We start from the raw sequence: 15,855 nt of genomic DNA on the forward strand, positions 1-15,855 counted from the left end.
GTAGAAACCACTCAAGTATCCAAAGACAGATGAATGGATCAACAAAATGCAGTATATAAGTGCAATGGAATATTAGTCTTAAAAAGGAAATTCTGAGACATGCTACATGGATACACATTGAAAACATGAGTGAAATGAGGCATTCACAAAAGAACGAATACTGTTATGACTTCACCTACAGGAGGCAGCCAGAGTAGTCAAACTGCTAGATACAGAAAGCAGAATGCTTGCCAAGGACTGCCAGAGGGGAAAAGGGGAGCTGTTGTTTAAGGAGTACAGTGTTTCAGTTTGGGAAGATGGAAAAGTGTTGGAAATGAAAGGTGATGGTGACTGCAAACAATGTGGATATACTTAATACCACTGACTATACACTTAAAAATAGTTAAAATGGTGAACTTTAAGTCATGTACATTCCACCATTTAAACAAATCATACTGAAGGTCCCAACCGATATAACACAGCAGAAAAAATTAGTGAAAGTCACACGGCTCAGAAATGAAGGGGAAAAAACACAGATAATAATATGACTGTCTAAAGAGAAAATCCCTCGGAAGCTACAAAAGAGCTCCTAGATCTACTAAGTATTTTAGCAAGGTCTCAAGACACAACATTAATATACAAAAATCACCTGTACTTCTGTATAATAGCAATCAGTATGGAAATTGAAATTTTTTAAACTACACAATTTACAAACTAGAGCAGTATAAATCTAATAAAAATATATAAATTCTGTAAGCTGATAATCCTAAAACACTGATTTGTCAAAAAAGACCTAAATAGATATATCATGTTCACAGACCAGAAGACTCCATGTTCATCTGTTTGCCTGTTCTTCCTGTCTTGTATAGATGGAGGTTTCTGGGATCTGTCCTACATGACCACCCACCCTGACCTGCACATATACAGGCAGGCTAAAGAATGTTGTTTGTGAGACTTGTGCTGCGTAAGTGACCCTGGGAGCCTGATTAGCTGCCATTAGCTGGCCTCCAGGTCAGAATTGGCCTTTCTGGTCTAAAGGCCAAGAACTTTAAATTTTGCCTTTCATCCCCTCCAGCTCCAGCATGGGCTGCCCGCCACCCACTGGAATCTGGGAAGGAACACAAACAAACACACCTAGCCCAGGGTCCTAGATAGGTAAAGACATGATAATAAAGGAATGTGACTAGCTCCAAACTGCACGTAGGCAAACAAATGTTTAACTCCAAACCCTGTCATTTTCCCTACAAATGGGGATGGTCAGTTGGAAGTCTCACCTGAAGGGAGGATGCTCCACCCAGGCCTCTCAATCTGGACTCCAGCCTTGCTCTCTCCATGGACCTTCCCTAGCTAATGAGGTTGGATGTTATAACTCTGTCTTACTCTCCTTTACTGTTTATTACGGCCCCAATCTATGCAGATTTTCCTTTTCTTCTTTCTGTTTCTATTAGTTTTTATAATATCAATAAAGTGCATTTTTCCCCTTCAAAACTGAGAATATTAAAAAAAAAAAAAAAAACTGAGAATATAGCTGCTGTGAATCTTTTCTTCAGAACATTTCCCTAATTATTCCATAGATTCATTGCAATCCCTTCCAAAATTCCAACAGAGAATTTGTAGTAATCAACAAGCCAATCTCAAACTTTGTATAAAATTTCTGGCTTGGTCTCAGGCCATCCTCTCATCTCACTCTAAACTCTTCCTCTAGACAATCTCATCTCTAATTGGGGGTTCTATCACTTCTACCAAAGATATATTTTGGAGACGCCTGGGTGGCTCAGTGTAAGGTGTCTGGCTTTGGCTCAGGGTGTGATCCCGGAGTCCCAGGATCGAGTTCCACATTGGGCTCCCTGCATGGAGCTCCCTGTTTCTCCCTCTGCCTGTGTCTCTGCCTCTCTCTCTCCCTGTATCTCATGAATAAATAAATAAAATCTTAAAAAAAAAAAAAAGATATATTTTGAACACAAACTTCACTTCTTGAGCATAGTCCTCGCTAGAGAATCAAGTTTAAGAGAAGGGAGCTAACTAGAAAAATAATTCAACCAAAGGGCCGATTATGAGAAATGATAGTATGCTCAAAAATAGAAAGGACTTCAGAGAACATGTCAGATGATGGAACCATAGTAAGGAGACTACAGCAAGGACTGACTTTGTTTCAGTTGAGAACCGTGGTTACAAGTACTAATCTGAAATATGCAAATCTCCTGAATATTTAAGATGGACCATTGTGGTAAGAGATGTGATGGGTATCATCAGCCTATTTTCTACTTATTGTGAGGGTCAAGTTTGGGATAGAGCCTCCCTCACGCTAAGAACAAAAATGAAGGCCCCACATGACACCTAAGAAATTAATATAACAGCTAAAAAGGCTTTCATTCATGTGGGAACGGCAGAATATACTGCAGGGCACTGATAAGGTCATAGTTTTACCATCCACACAAATCTCATCTTGAAATGAGAACCTGACAATAAACAATACAGATAAATCTCTTTTCATTTAGTTAGTACAATTTATCTTGAATACTTTCCATGAAAAACACTGAGCTTCTAGATTTTCAGAGGTGGTCGTATTAGAAGACTGACATATAGCTTACTTCATTCAAGCCAAATCCCATTTTCACCCATTGAACCCACTGAGAGACAGAAATGCTCTACCTCTGAAATCAAACTCAAACATTTCAATCTCTGACCATAACTTCCTTCTTCTGTGGTCTCAGTACCTTTCACTTAGAAGCTGTCAGAAACACCGGATTCCTCCCTGGCACCCACTCTCCTTTTCTAGTAGTCACTGGGCCCTGTACATCCTATTCTACTATATTTGACTCCCATTACCTTGCAAGTGACCTGCTAAATGCCTAATCCAACAGATATGTGTATGTTTTACCATTTCCAACATATTTAAAGTGTCCTACCCCTTCCAACCTGAAACTCTCCTTCTTGTTTTTTTTCTCTGTGTTTTAATTATGGTGAGGTTGAGGCGTCATTCATCTGTGAACTCACTGTGCCCAAATATATCTATATTATAGTGCATTGCAATTTTTGGTTTGTTTTTTTTCTGCCACTGGTCTGTCAAGTCCTTGATTGAGGACAAGGGGGCTTCTTTCAATTCTATAATTCCAGTTCTGATAGAGACAATAACTTAGGAAGTCCATAATAGAAGAAAACAAAGGTTGGACTATTTAATTTTACTAAGAAACTGTTAAATTGCAAGGACACTTAGGGGATACAGATTCTGACTGGTCTTTGGTGACATTTCATTTCATTTCAGAAAAAATTCACAAGTAACAAATTTCAAAACATACCTAGCCACTGTTGCTGAGATATTTCACACCAGTATTTCCTCACTGAAAGAATGTCCTTGAGCAGAATGTTGCTACAGTCAGCTCCATAAACGGCACCATTAAATGAATCTTTCACTGTATCCATGATATAGTTCAAGAGTTCTTGACATTTTAGTCTGGGCGCTCCTATTTAAAAATAAACAAAAAAACAAAAACATACAAATGCTAAGAAAAATAAGAATACTTGGAATGGCAAAGAGCCTGCATGCCCCTCTCTGCCTGCCCCCTCCCCATTGCCAACTCATGCATTCGCTCTCAAATAAAGAAAGCTTAAAAAAAAAAAAAAAAAAAAAAGTTTGTAAGGAGGATATTTGACTTTGAAAACGAAATTACTTTCAAATCATACAACAGCATTTGAGGTATATAAATATGTAAGGCTGTAATATTTCCAGTTTTATTTATTAGAGGTCCCAAAAATTCAGTATTAATGGATATATTCTCAAAGACAACAAAAGGACATTTAGAAACTGTTTATTTTCAAAAAATCACACTGATGTTACACCTAAAATTTTACCAGATTTCAACATTAACAATATTAGAACTGCATATAACTTCTTTGTTATTAGCTATGAGCAGGTACAAGTAATATATATCTGATTATATTCTAGTTTAGCAGTTCTTTAATCATTTTATTTTTTTATTCATGAGAGACACAAGAGAGGCAGAGACACAAGCAGAGGGAGAAGAAGGCTCCATGCAGGAAGCTCGATGTGGGACTCAATCCCAGGACCCCAGAATCACGCCCTGGGCCAAAGGCAGAGGCTCAACTACTGAGCCACCCAGGCATCCCTAGTTTAGCAGTTTCTTAAGATGAGTTCAGCATTTTCTTACCAAACTAGTGCAAATAAATATACACTAAGATAATTGTTTATCATTTTTATTTGTGGCTTATATCCTTTTAAGCATCTGGCCAATGATGAAATGCACAACCACATGATCCTCTACTGTAATACCCTGTGCCTCTCTCTCTTACAGTCCTTATAACATTTTCTTATCTGTAACATCTGCTATACTATAACATTCCTAAGGAATTAATTAATTTCTGTATGGCAACACAGCCCAATAACTGTCCTAAATAGTATTTGCTTAGTAAACAATTATTGAGTAACTGCATAAATCAATGTCACAATGAAATCATTTCCCTATGGTCTTAACCTCAACAGATTTCCTTCCTCCACCAAATTTGAGAAAGGTTTCAAAAACTATGCTGACATTCTTTTCTAAGAAAACCTATCATCAAAGGACAACTAAGTTGGCTGGAGAGAATTTAAGGAGCCTCACAGGACTTAACATTTACAAAGCTGGGTTTTCCATTCTCTAGGCTCCATCTGTGCTTTGTGTAGAAGCAGACAAATGCCAGTGTAGAGGAACGAACAATATTTGCTTATTAGTTCCTTCCCAGCTGTCTTTTCTGAATCTGTTTCTTTCGTCATAACTCGAATACCAATGCAGAGTAAGCCTGGCAAAGTCTACACATGTGTTTAAATTCCAGGCAACTCCCCAACACTTAAAAAAAAAAAGAAATAGTGAGAGGACATGATAGTTACACTTTGGTTTTATAGAGATGAAAGATGTTTATTTTTTTTTTTTGAAAGATGTTTAAATTACAAAGTCAAACTTGAAAGAAAAGGAAGCCTCAAATAAAAACACAACTTTTCAACCACTGAAATAATCTTACATTGACAATTTCATCAACTCATTCCCATAAATCAACATACTGATACTTTCACACATTTTTCCAATGTGATCTCCACTGTTAATTTTGCAATTGTAGATTTTTGCACCATGAAGCAATATTACATACTGCAAACTTTTCTGGTGGGCTACAAATAGGCTTGGGTATCTTTCTCTTAATAACTCTGTATGTACATATTAAAATGTGTTAAGAACCCAATGTTAGTAGTCAAGAGAAGAAATTTTAATAACTGCAGGGCTATCTATCATACAGGGCAAAAGCAGGTGCAGGGTATTCCAGTGTAGCTGTCAATGCTGGAGTCGCTGACACAGGCTTGCCACTATGCATATAAACTAGCACCTCAGACCTGGAAAACTAAATTTCTGCTAAACCATTGCTTTTTTAGACTCAAGTCTCATCACACCATTCTGAAATGTCATTAACTTACCATCTATATCCTTCTACTTAATAATGTTTATCAAGGCTTTTCTGATTCTTAAGTCTTTTAATTCCAGTATAGTTACCATACAATGTTCTATTACTTTCAGGTGTCCGATACAGGGACTCAATGGCTTTTCTTTTTTTTTTTTTTTTTTTTTTTAAGATTTTATTTATTCCTGAGAGAGAGAGAAAGAGAGGCAGGGACACAGTCAGAGGGAGAAGCAGGCCCCATGCAGGTAGCCTGACATAGGATTCGATCCCGGGTCTCCAGGATCACGCCCTGGGCTGAAGGCGGCGCCAAACCACTGAGCCACCCGGGCTGCCCAGATTTTCTTATTCTTTTTTTTTTTTTTTTTTTTTATTTATTTATGATAGTCACACACACACAGAGAGAGAGAGAGAGAGAGAGAGGCAGAGACATAGGCAGAGGGAGAAGCAGGCTCCATGCACCAGGAGCCTGACGTGGGATTCAATCCCAGGTCTCCAGGATTGCGCCCTGGGCCAAAGGCAGGCGCTAAACCGCTGCGCCACCCAGGGATCCCAGATTTTCTGATTCTTAAACTAAACTTGGTATCACAAAACCACATCCTTATCTGTGAAGAGTAAACAAAGTCTGAGCCCAAGAGTTGCTAAACAAACACTTCTACTTCTAGCCTTTAGCATCGTATGAAGCTCATTTCCTTACATAAACCTAGTAGGATCCTGCACTTTGGGTCAAAAATATCAACTCTTTATAAAATACCCACTGCACCAATTCAAAATGGGAAATACATGGCTGATCAGGAGCAAAAAAACCACTGGGTATTTTTTTAATCAGTAGTAAGCTCAGTTTTAGTTAAGAGAATGTGTTTTGACTGCCAAAAAAGCTAATGTAATCTCAAAATGAATTAGTAAAACTATAGAATAAAAGATATGCAAGTCCTGGTCCACTCTGTACCAATTAAAATATAGCTATAATTGAGTCCCATACTTTGAAATATAATTAAACTGAAGAAAATTCAGAAGACAGTGACACAAAAACTAGGTCATATGAGCTGAAGGAAGTATGTCAGTTTAGCTTAAAGTGGATTCAGAGGAAATGTCACAGCTAACTTCAAATATATACCAAACGATGTCATACTGAAAAAATTTATTAGGATTTGTCTGTACTATCTCAGAAGGCAGAAGCAGTAACAAAGGGAAACAGGTCTCTCCACTGTTAAAGCTATTCAAAGATATTAAAGCCTCAAAAGGTATGTTTGATCATTAAGGCTACCTAAGTGCTAGGAACAAAGAGGGGATCCAAGAAGCATGGGTAGTTGGAATACTAATTTTTAATCCTTCCAACATGGAGGCTATCATTCCATGCTTACATAAATTCCTCCAAATATTTGAACTGATCATAAATTAAAATCCATTTACATACTAGAAATTAGAGTTAGCACTCAAACTTTATCTTAACCATATTCTGACTGAACTCATGCAATAATAACCTTTAAACCAGCTATTTATAATAAGAGCACTTACTTTTATTTGCACATTTGATGAAATATTTGACCAAACTACTGATTTCTTGCATCTTTTTCTGCCTAGTGGCTTGTGTTGAGGCTGACACACTTGGTTTTGCTGTTCGCAGACATTCTGTTTCTTTCTGAACATATTTCTGTAAAAATCTTCAAGAAAACAAAGTAGAATTGCAAAAACTTATTAAACACTTAAATCATTACAATGGTTTTGAAAAGTCCTTTTATGCCATCATAAAGAGAATCTTTTAAGCCATAATGCTGCAATCAAGATAAATAAAATAATTTTCTTTCAAGGCTGAAGCCCCACGACACCAATTTAAAGTCTGTTCTGCAAAGCTCTAAAACGTAACCTCCATGATTTTCTGTTGCTTTACTGCTTGCTTTCTCCTTTTAGTATTAAAAGCTTACAATGCTATTAGGGCTTTTAGTTCTCTCTTGTTATTTTGTACACAACACAATCCTTTCCCAGGCAGTTTATAACAATTCTAAGCCTCTGAAGGAAGCCTGCCTAGAAGACATTCATGATTAGTTGGAAGTACCATGTGCCTATTGGACCTACCTGATCAGCTAATGCAAAATAATACTCGTCCTTAGATAATAGTTATATTTGTGATATTTGAAATAAACTAAGTAACCAGAGAAAAAGCACGCATTTTTTTAATGCTATCTACACTTAAATCTGTAAGTCCATCCAATACCAAGTAAGTGGTAAAAATAAAAGTTCTAAATACTTAAGAACAAGTAAATGCACTTCCTCTTGATTGAAGATAATTTATTTCAAGCTTTCCAGTATTCTATATTAAAATATTGTATTCATTTTCCTAAGTTTCACAACCTACTTCTAGTTACTTTTTCACAGTTGAAAATTATATCTTAATGTAAAAAGATATGAATTCTGCTTAGCACCCCAGTCCGGCAAACAATTGTCTTTCCAATGCCTGATTTTTTTTAACTATATTCATATGGGAATTATTCTGTAATTGTTTAACTATAATTTAACATGTAACAGTTACTCAGAGCAATATTAAAGACATAAATAATAAAACGTGTAACATAATTTTATTCTCCAACTTGAAAAAAAGTCTTTTGAATGAACTAACTCGAAAGGAATTCTCTCATCTTGAGTGAGATATACCTAAGAACTTTTATTGAACAAATGGCCTAAAAACTTAAATTTTTTCTATATGAACATCTCTTAAAAAATCATGTTTCAGATAAATAGTAAGTACCAACTTTATATGCAAGGTACAACAGCTTATAAGGAGCAAAGTTAAATAAGACCTACATACAACAAAAATATCTCAACAAATAAACAAGAAAGAGGAAAAACAAAGACAATAAAAAAAATTAGAATGGAATACCTAAAAACAGCATCCCAATTCAAATATTTGCTTTGTTTGGAATCTGAATGCCGATCTAAATGTTGAATAGTTTCAGGATCCCGAATCAGGCGCTTGAATTTCTCAACTTCTTTCTAAAATGAAAAAGAACATAGGAATGGGTTGCCAATCATACACTAATTTCAAGAAAAGATCAAATTTCAGTAATTTACTACCCTTCGTTCTGTAGCTCTATCATGTTCTAGTTGACGGCAGCAAATAAGCAGATCATTAAGCGCTAGACTCATGGTTCAGAACTTCAGAAAACACATCACTGTAAATAAATACATAAATTCAAAATTATTTCAAATTTGGTATTAATATATGATCATATCAACTGTACAATTACAGGCATATTATGATCAAACATTCAATGATTTTTCTTAACGTTTTCACATTTAAGTGAGATTTTATTAGAATATACCAAAACAAAACCTCAACACACAAAAGGGTACTTGTGTGCAATAGCAGGATAAAAAAAGGAAATACAGAATTTATTGTCCTGAGACCTCTTCTAAGAAACACGGTAATTAAAATAAAATGTGAAAGATGAACAGAAGACAGCCAGGTCAAGAATAAGGAAAGAGCACTTAAACATTTAACACTGACCAGCTGAAATATTTAACCACACACTTTCTTATATGGAGTGACAAGACGTGCTATCTGCTGAGCCAAAAGCTGAAACTGCTTATGCTCTGGAATTGATATGTAAAAGGTTGATATCAAAGCTAGTAATAAGCCATGCCTACCACTTAAGTCTCAACTGGCTTTATGGTTCTCACTTAAAATATAAAAACAGGGATCCCTGGGTGGCGCAGCGGTTTGGCGCCTGCCTTTGGCCCGGGGCGCGATCCTGGAGACCCGGGATCAAATCCCACGTCGGGCTCCCGGTGCATGGAGCCTGCTTCTCCCTCTGCCTGCGTCTCTGCCTCTCTCTCTGTGTGACTATCGTAGATAAATAAAAATTAAAAAAAAAAATATATATATATATATATAAAAACAGAAGGATAATTATGCTCTTGCTTTTGTTTTAAAAGAAAATTAACTACAATAGTGCCAAAAATCAACTATGTTTTACTGCGCCTTAATGCCATCGCTGTAGTCCTGCTCCTTTTAGGTTTTCTGACATAATCAAAGCTTCCATTGATAACCTTTAAAAAAAAAAAAACTCATTCAAGAAAAGCATTTTGTGTCATTCTCCCTGACTCTTTTTAAAAAGAAGCTTCATTAGAGACCATATCCAGTCTTCCTACAAAAAAAGAAATCCCTCTTACAAAATTAAACACTCTTTAAACACTCCCAGCAAGAGCACTCTATCTAACAAGCCTACCATTTTGTTGGCAAATAGCTCTAATTTGCTTCCCCATTTTTATTCATTGGTTGTTCTCTTTTATCCCTATTACAATCTCCTTTACCCTGCTGTAGATTACAAATTGTTATTTACCTGACAGTCTTTTTCATTTGATTAAATTCCTTGAGGAAAAGGACTATTATTTTTATTTTCCATTTCTTATGGTTTTATCTAGGACTCTTGCCCCTTCATACTGAATCCTAGTTTAAAACCCTCTTGATTGAGACAAAATGGAAAATAAAACTAGGACTGTAACCAGTGAAAACACCTTAACAATATCCAAAGAACCATAAATGTAGACACATTTATTTCTAAGTACACAAAAGATGTTTTTTGTAATGTAAAAAAAAAAAAAAAAATGCAAGTTTACTGACCATGTGACACTTCTAGAAGATGCAGCCCTAAACTTTTTTTTTTTTTCAAGTTGTGGTTTTTCTGCTTGTCTCCTACTGTTTCTCTTTCTTCCGCCTCAAAGATTGATTACTTTGAAGAAAACACAACAGTTTAGTCAGGAGACATTCTTTCACTGGGCAGCTACTTGTTCAAGGCACTCTGTTAGGGGTAGCCAGGCATATAATGAATTAAAGAGACAAAATCCTACCCTTGGGCAGTCATAACTGATATATGACTCAAAGGAACCAAATATACAACTGAGAGCATCAGTTGATAAGCTGCCAGCGAACACGTCTCAGTAGAGGTTACCAACAGAGTCAAGATCCGAAGTGGTGTCAATCACAAAAAGAGCCAGAGGACCAAGATCTCAAGGAAGGACACTAGTACCACCAAAAGGTCCCAAGATGAAAAAGTGCATGGTCTTCCTTTCCAACTAGGGCCCGGCAGAATGGCTCCCGCAAAGAAGGGTGGCGAGAAGAAGAAGGGCCGTTCTGCCATCAAAGAGGTAGTGATCAGAGAACACACCGTCAACATTCACAAACGTATCCATGGAGTGGGTTTCAAGAAGCGTGCCTCTCGGGCACTCAAAGAGATCCAGAAATTTGCCATGAAGGAGATGGGAACTCCAGATGTGCGCATTGACACCAGGCTCAACAAAGCTGTCTGGGCCAAAGGAAGAAGGAATGTTCCATACTGTATCCGTGTGCGGTTGTCCAGAAAACGTAACGAGGATGAAGATTCACCAAACAAGCTCTACACGCTGATTACCTATGTACCTATCACCACTTTCAAAAATCTACAAACTGTTAATGTGGATGAGAACTAATTGCTGATTGTCAAATAAAGGTATAAAACTGCAAACAAACAAACAAACAAACAAAAAATGCATGATTATGTTCGAGGAATTGAAAGAAAACCGAAGTAACAACGGGGTAGTCAGCTAGAGTAAGAGAGCTGAGACATAAGGTTGAGTTCGATTAATACATTAATCCAGAACTAAACTCCCCTACCAACATGCAACTGAAACCATACATACTTCCTGAACAACAGTCTCTGAAGCGGCAAGTCCAACATTCCTTCTTAGATCTCATTCAAGTTGATCTCCTTGCAGAATTAGACAATGATGCCTACATCCCATCTTCCCACATAGAATACTGCCCTTGGCATGCCATTCTTTTCTGGAGTAACAGTGTGGGCTCTATAGGTAGCTTGTACTGGTTCAAAGCCTGGTCTTGCCACTTACAAGCTGTATAACCTTGGGCACTAGCTAATCAATCTCTCAAAACCTCAGTTCTATCATGGGTAAAATGAAAAACAATACCAGAACCTACCTCAAAGTTACGGTTAAGGATTCATGCACGGATTTAACGCAGTGTCTGGAACACAGCAAATGCTCAATCAACCTTAGCAATTACCATTCTTTCTTCCTTTGTTTTCTAAGTCTTTCTGGATGTTTCCTCTTCCACCCACACCTGCAAAACTATCTCCCTACTTCCCACCCTGGCTGCTCCTGACGTGATCTCATCCATCCCAAAGACCCCAAGATGCTGAAAATGCCTACATCTATTTCATTCAACGCCAGACCCCACTCCAGAGCTTCAGAAACTTTCCAAGCTGTGTGCCTTTACGCGCATTGCCCCTCCTGCCTGGAAGACCCCTACCTCCCTCCTCCCGTGGTAAGCGAACAATCCGAGGTCTCACCGCAGACCTGCACGGTTCTACCTTAAGATCTTTTTTTTTTCTTTATTGGAGTTCAATTTGCCAACATATAGCATAACACCCAGTGCTCATCCCATCAAGTGCCCCCCTCAGTGCCCGTCACCCAGTCACCCCCACCCCCCGCCCACCTCCCTTTCTATCACCCCTTGTTCGTTTCCCAGAGTTAGGAGTCTCTCAAGTTCTGTCTCCCTTTCTGATATTTCCCACTCATTTTTTCTCCTTTCCCCTTTATTCCCTTTCACTATTTTTTATACTCCCCCCCAAAATGAGACCATATAATGTTTGTCCTTCTCCGATTGACTTATTTCACTCAGCATAATACCATGTTAATGGATTGGAAGAATTAATATTGTGAAAATGTCAATGTTACCCAGGGCAATTTACACATTTAATGCAATCCCTATCAAAATACCATGGACTTTCTTCAGAGAGTTGGAACAAATTGTCTTAAGATTTGTGTGGAATCAGAAAAGACCCTGAATAGCCAGGGGAATTTTAAAAAAGAAAACCATAGCTGGGGGCATCACAATGCCAGATTTCAGGTTGTACTACAAAGCTGTGGTCATCAAGACTGTGTGGTACTGGAACAAAAACAGACACATAGATCAATGGAACAGAATAGAGAATCCAGAAGTGGACCCTCAACGTTATGGTGAACTAATATTCGACAAAGGAGGAAAGACTATCCACTGGAGAAAAGACAGTCTCTTCAATAAATGGTGCTGGGAAAATTGGACATCCACATGCAGAAGAATGAAACGACCATTCTCTTACACCATACACAAGACAAGATTACATCAAAATCCTAGAGAACACAGGCAACACCCTTTTTGAACTTGGCCACAGTAACTTCTTGCAAGATACATCCATGAAGGCAAGAGAAACAAAAAGCAAAAATGAACTATTGGGACTTCATCAAGATAAGAAGCTTTTGCCCAGCAAAAGAAACAGTCAACAAAACTAAAAGACAACCTACAGAACGGAAGAAGATATTTGCAAATGACAGTTAAGTCAGATAAAGAGCTAGTTTCCAAGATCTATAAAGAACTTATGAAACTCAACAGCAAAGAAACAAACAATCCCATCATGAAATGGGCAAAAGACATGAACAGAAATTTCACCAAAGAAGACATGCCAACAAGCACATGAGAAAATGCTCTGCATCACTTGCCATCAGGGAAATACAAATCAAAACCACAATGAGATACCACCTCACGCCAGTGAGAATGGGGAAAATAAACAAGGCAGGAAACCACAAATGTTGGAGAGGATGCGGAGAAAAGGGAACCCTCTTACACTGTAGGTGGGAATGTGAACTGGTGCAGCCACTCTGGAAAACTGTGGAGGTTCCTCAAAGAGTTAAAAATAGATCTGCCCTACGACCCAGCAATTGCACTGCTGGGGATTTACCCCAAAGATACAGATGCAATGAAACGCCGGGACACCTGCACCCCGATGTTTCTAGCAGCAATGTCCACAATAGCCAAACTGTGGAAGGAGCCTCGGTGTCCATCGAAAGATGAATGGATAAAGAAGATGTGGTCTATGTATACAATGGAATATTACTCAGCCATTAGGTTCTCCCTTAAAATTACCTTGAGCCCTAAGAGTCCTTTTTCTTGTCGGTACCTGGTGAAAACTGCAGCGAGCGCTCCTGGGAGTTCCCCACCTGCGAGGATTATGACAGAGAGACAGGACGGCGCGCTCACACACCAGTCGGCCACAGTTCCACGTCCAGTAAGGAGATTCCAGAGTCGGGGCTCTTCACCGCGCCACTCTCCTTTGAGCCGCAGCAGAGGCTCGCGGATTAAAACTAATCAAGAAAAGAGGGGGAAACATGGCTAGTCATCTAGTTCCATCTGGGCCGTCGGTGGCAGGGAAAGGGGACGCGCAGGAGGGCCCACCAGGGCATCTGGAAGAAGAGTCGAGGCGAAACCCGCGAGGAAGAAGGAGAGAGGAGGGACGGGAGAGAGACAGGGCGGCGGGGAGGGGGGGTCCACTCCGAAGGGTCGAGGCGAAGCTCGGTAGCGGCTCGGAGAGAGGGAGGGCGGGAGAGTCCGGTCGTCGGGGCGCCGGCACGGAGCGGCTCCAGTCCCGGGACGCAGAAGCCACCGCCTGCTTCCCACGCCCCTAACGGTGCCCTCGCACAGCCAAAGCGGCGGCGACTGCAGCCTACATCCCGGCTCCACTTGCCTTCCACGCCCCCGCGGCCACAGAGGCTCCAGCCAGCTGGAAACCCAGTCTTCCCGCTTCCGGTTCAAACGCTGCGTGACCCCGCAGCCCGGGTCTCCCAAGGAAGAAGCCGGGGTCACCCGGGAGCAGGCCCCATCTGCCCATGCGCGCCGACCCCCGCACGCTGTGCGCTGCGTGCGCTCTCTCGCTTCAAAATATTTGGCTCGTCGGAGCAAACGCGCCTGCGCGCTTCTCGCCAATGGCGTGCGAGCCTGCGCTCCCCGCCTGCCTCCTGGCGCCGGCCGCTGCGCCGTCCTCCCACCTCCTCGACGCCTTCGGCCCCGCCTCTCCGACTCTCAGGGCGGAAGTGACGACAGTTCCGAGGGGAACGGAGGCGGGTTTCATTTCGGCGCCTTTCTTTCTTCCGCGAAAGCGATTGGCGGACGCGGGGTGAAAGAGGCGGGACAAATTGCCGCGGGTTCAGTGCCGCCACTGGAACCGGGAGATGCGGCGCAGGAGCTGTCGGGGCTGTGTTGGCTTGTACCTGAGTCTCGTCTCCTGTGGCGGTTCCCGCTGCGGCTTCGGTCATGTTGTTACCTTCGGACATAGCGCGGCTGGTGCTGGGTGAGCGCGGACGCGGGAGGGACGGGCCGTGCTGACCGGGCTGAGCAGGACGGAACGACCTTCGGGGCCAAAGGTTCTCCCGGGGCGGGGAGGCTCTGGTGCTGTGCCTCCCCGTCTGCGGCTCGAGCCCGGCGGCGGTTCCGCTGGGGCCGGGTGCTCGGGCCGGGCCCGAGAGCCTCTTTGTGCGCGGATGTTGCGCTCCCCGGAGGCGGCGTGGCGAGGCAGGGCTGAGGGGAGGCGCGGCGGAACACCTGAGGCCCGGGTGCTGAGGGGCAGCCAGGCCTGCACGCCTCGTCGGGACCCCCGGAAGGAGACTTGTCAGGGATGGGAGAGCACGAGGACGTCCCCGACCTCCGGGTCTTGTAGAAAGACCTTCGCGACGTCCTTCTCGTACTCGCTCCTCCAGCTAGGAATTTGGGGGCGGACGGGGGTCTTCTTCCCTGTCCTCCCCTGGCGCCCCCGCCCTCCCTCTCCACAGTGAGTGGTCCCCAGCTTGGGGGTCTGAGATAGCCCGCTGCATGGTGTAAAACAGCCCCAATTCCTCGTCTTTCCACCGGCCAGAAATTTCGCAGAGGAAAATGCCTTCCCGTTGAACGTGTTCTAGTCCTCTGGTTCGTTTCTCCTCCATTTGGGGACGGTTGGTGCCACGGGCCTGTTGTCAGGGCGTATTGTCTGCGTGGGCAAACGGGTTTGGTGGTTGTGTGCCCCCGGGAAGAATTAGAGAGATTCGTGCTGCCCTGGGAAGTTCAGACCCCCAAGCCGGCGGTTTGCAGACCTTGTCGTACGCGACACCCCTGAAAGTACATGGTAAACATCTGTGATGAAACTTGCCGTGGTGTCCGCAGCAATTACTGTCGTTTACCCTACTGTTAGAAAAATCCCATTTGTCTTACTCCGTTTTAAAATACTTAGCCCTGTCCGGAAAACTGGCCTTTGTGCTCAGGGCTTTTGGCGAGCACATTTTGCAGGAAACGAGAGGGTAACGGCTGCACGGCGCCCCCCCCCCCCCCCCGTTTTTTTTGGAGAAGCGAATGACTTCATTTAATATTTTGTTAATGGCGGGTTCATCTTTTGCTTTATTACAACTGAATTATCAATAGTTCTGTCTTTATTTCTGAGACAAAGCTGGCTGTCTTGTAATTATATTTATTAGGATTATATTCATACAGTAGACTAATTTAGAGTAGACTCTCACAGTGTTCGAGATGAATATTGGCGTGCTTTATTTTTTCCTCTAGGCATATCGTTTGCTTAAGAATTTGACTTTTAGCGATTTGGT

General features: G+C 41.3%; 3 protein-coding genes across 11 annotated transcripts in view; 2 read left to right on the forward strand and 1 right to left on the reverse strand.

Annotated features, from left to right (window-relative positions):
* The window catches only part of ATM (ATM serine/threonine kinase), a 114,638-nt gene extending 100,470 nt beyond the window's left edge, over positions 1-14,168 (reverse strand). Inside the window, 6 exon segments of the mRNA NM_001130828.1 lie at positions 3,279-3,443; positions 6,940-7,085; positions 8,300-8,412; positions 8,494-8,591; positions 13,376-13,593; positions 13,974-14,168. Coding sequence (NP_001124300.1) covers positions 3,279-3,443; positions 6,940-7,085; positions 8,300-8,412; positions 8,494-8,565 — 496 coding nt within the window. The 5' untranslated portion in view covers positions 8,566-8,591; positions 13,376-13,593; positions 13,974-14,168.
* LOC119871822 (60S ribosomal protein L31-like) lies at positions 10,489-10,887 on the forward strand. The gene has a single exon (XM_038536280.1). It carries the CDS (start codon positions 10,510-10,512, stop codon positions 10,885-10,887), a length of 378 nt encoding a protein of 125 aa, XP_038392208.1. The 5' UTR covers positions 10,489-10,509.
* Positions 14,169-14,382: 214 nt separating the features above from the next.
* Positions 14,383-15,855, forward strand: part of NPAT (nuclear protein, coactivator of histone transcription) — a 75,711-nt gene continuing 74,238 nt past the window's right edge. For 7 of the 9 annotated variants that reach the window (XR_005359331.1, XR_005359329.1, XR_005359330.1 and 4 more), the window contains exon 1: positions 14,383-14,576. Coding sequence is in view for 2 of the 9 variants with exons in the window: in XM_038536281.1 (XP_038392209.1) it covers positions 14,540-14,576 (37 nt within the window). In the remaining 7 variants the exon portion in view is untranslated. The remainder of the gene's footprint in view (positions 14,577-15,855) is intronic. The other 2 variants (XM_038536281.1, XM_038536282.1) reach the window with 2 other exon arrangements.

Source organism: Canis lupus, chromosome 5 (genome assembly GCF_011100685.1).
Source record: "Canis lupus familiaris isolate Mischka breed German Shepherd chromosome 5, alternate assembly UU_Cfam_GSD_1.0, whole genome shotgun sequence".
NCBI lineage: Eukaryota > Metazoa > Chordata > Mammalia > Carnivora > Canidae > Canis > Canis lupus.

Excerpts from the sequence above, each read along its gene's own strand:
- LOC119871822 (XM_038536280.1), top strand. The coding sequence starts at position 10,510 with ATGGCTCCCGCAAAGAAGGGTGGCGAGAAGAAGAAGGGCCGTTCTGCC.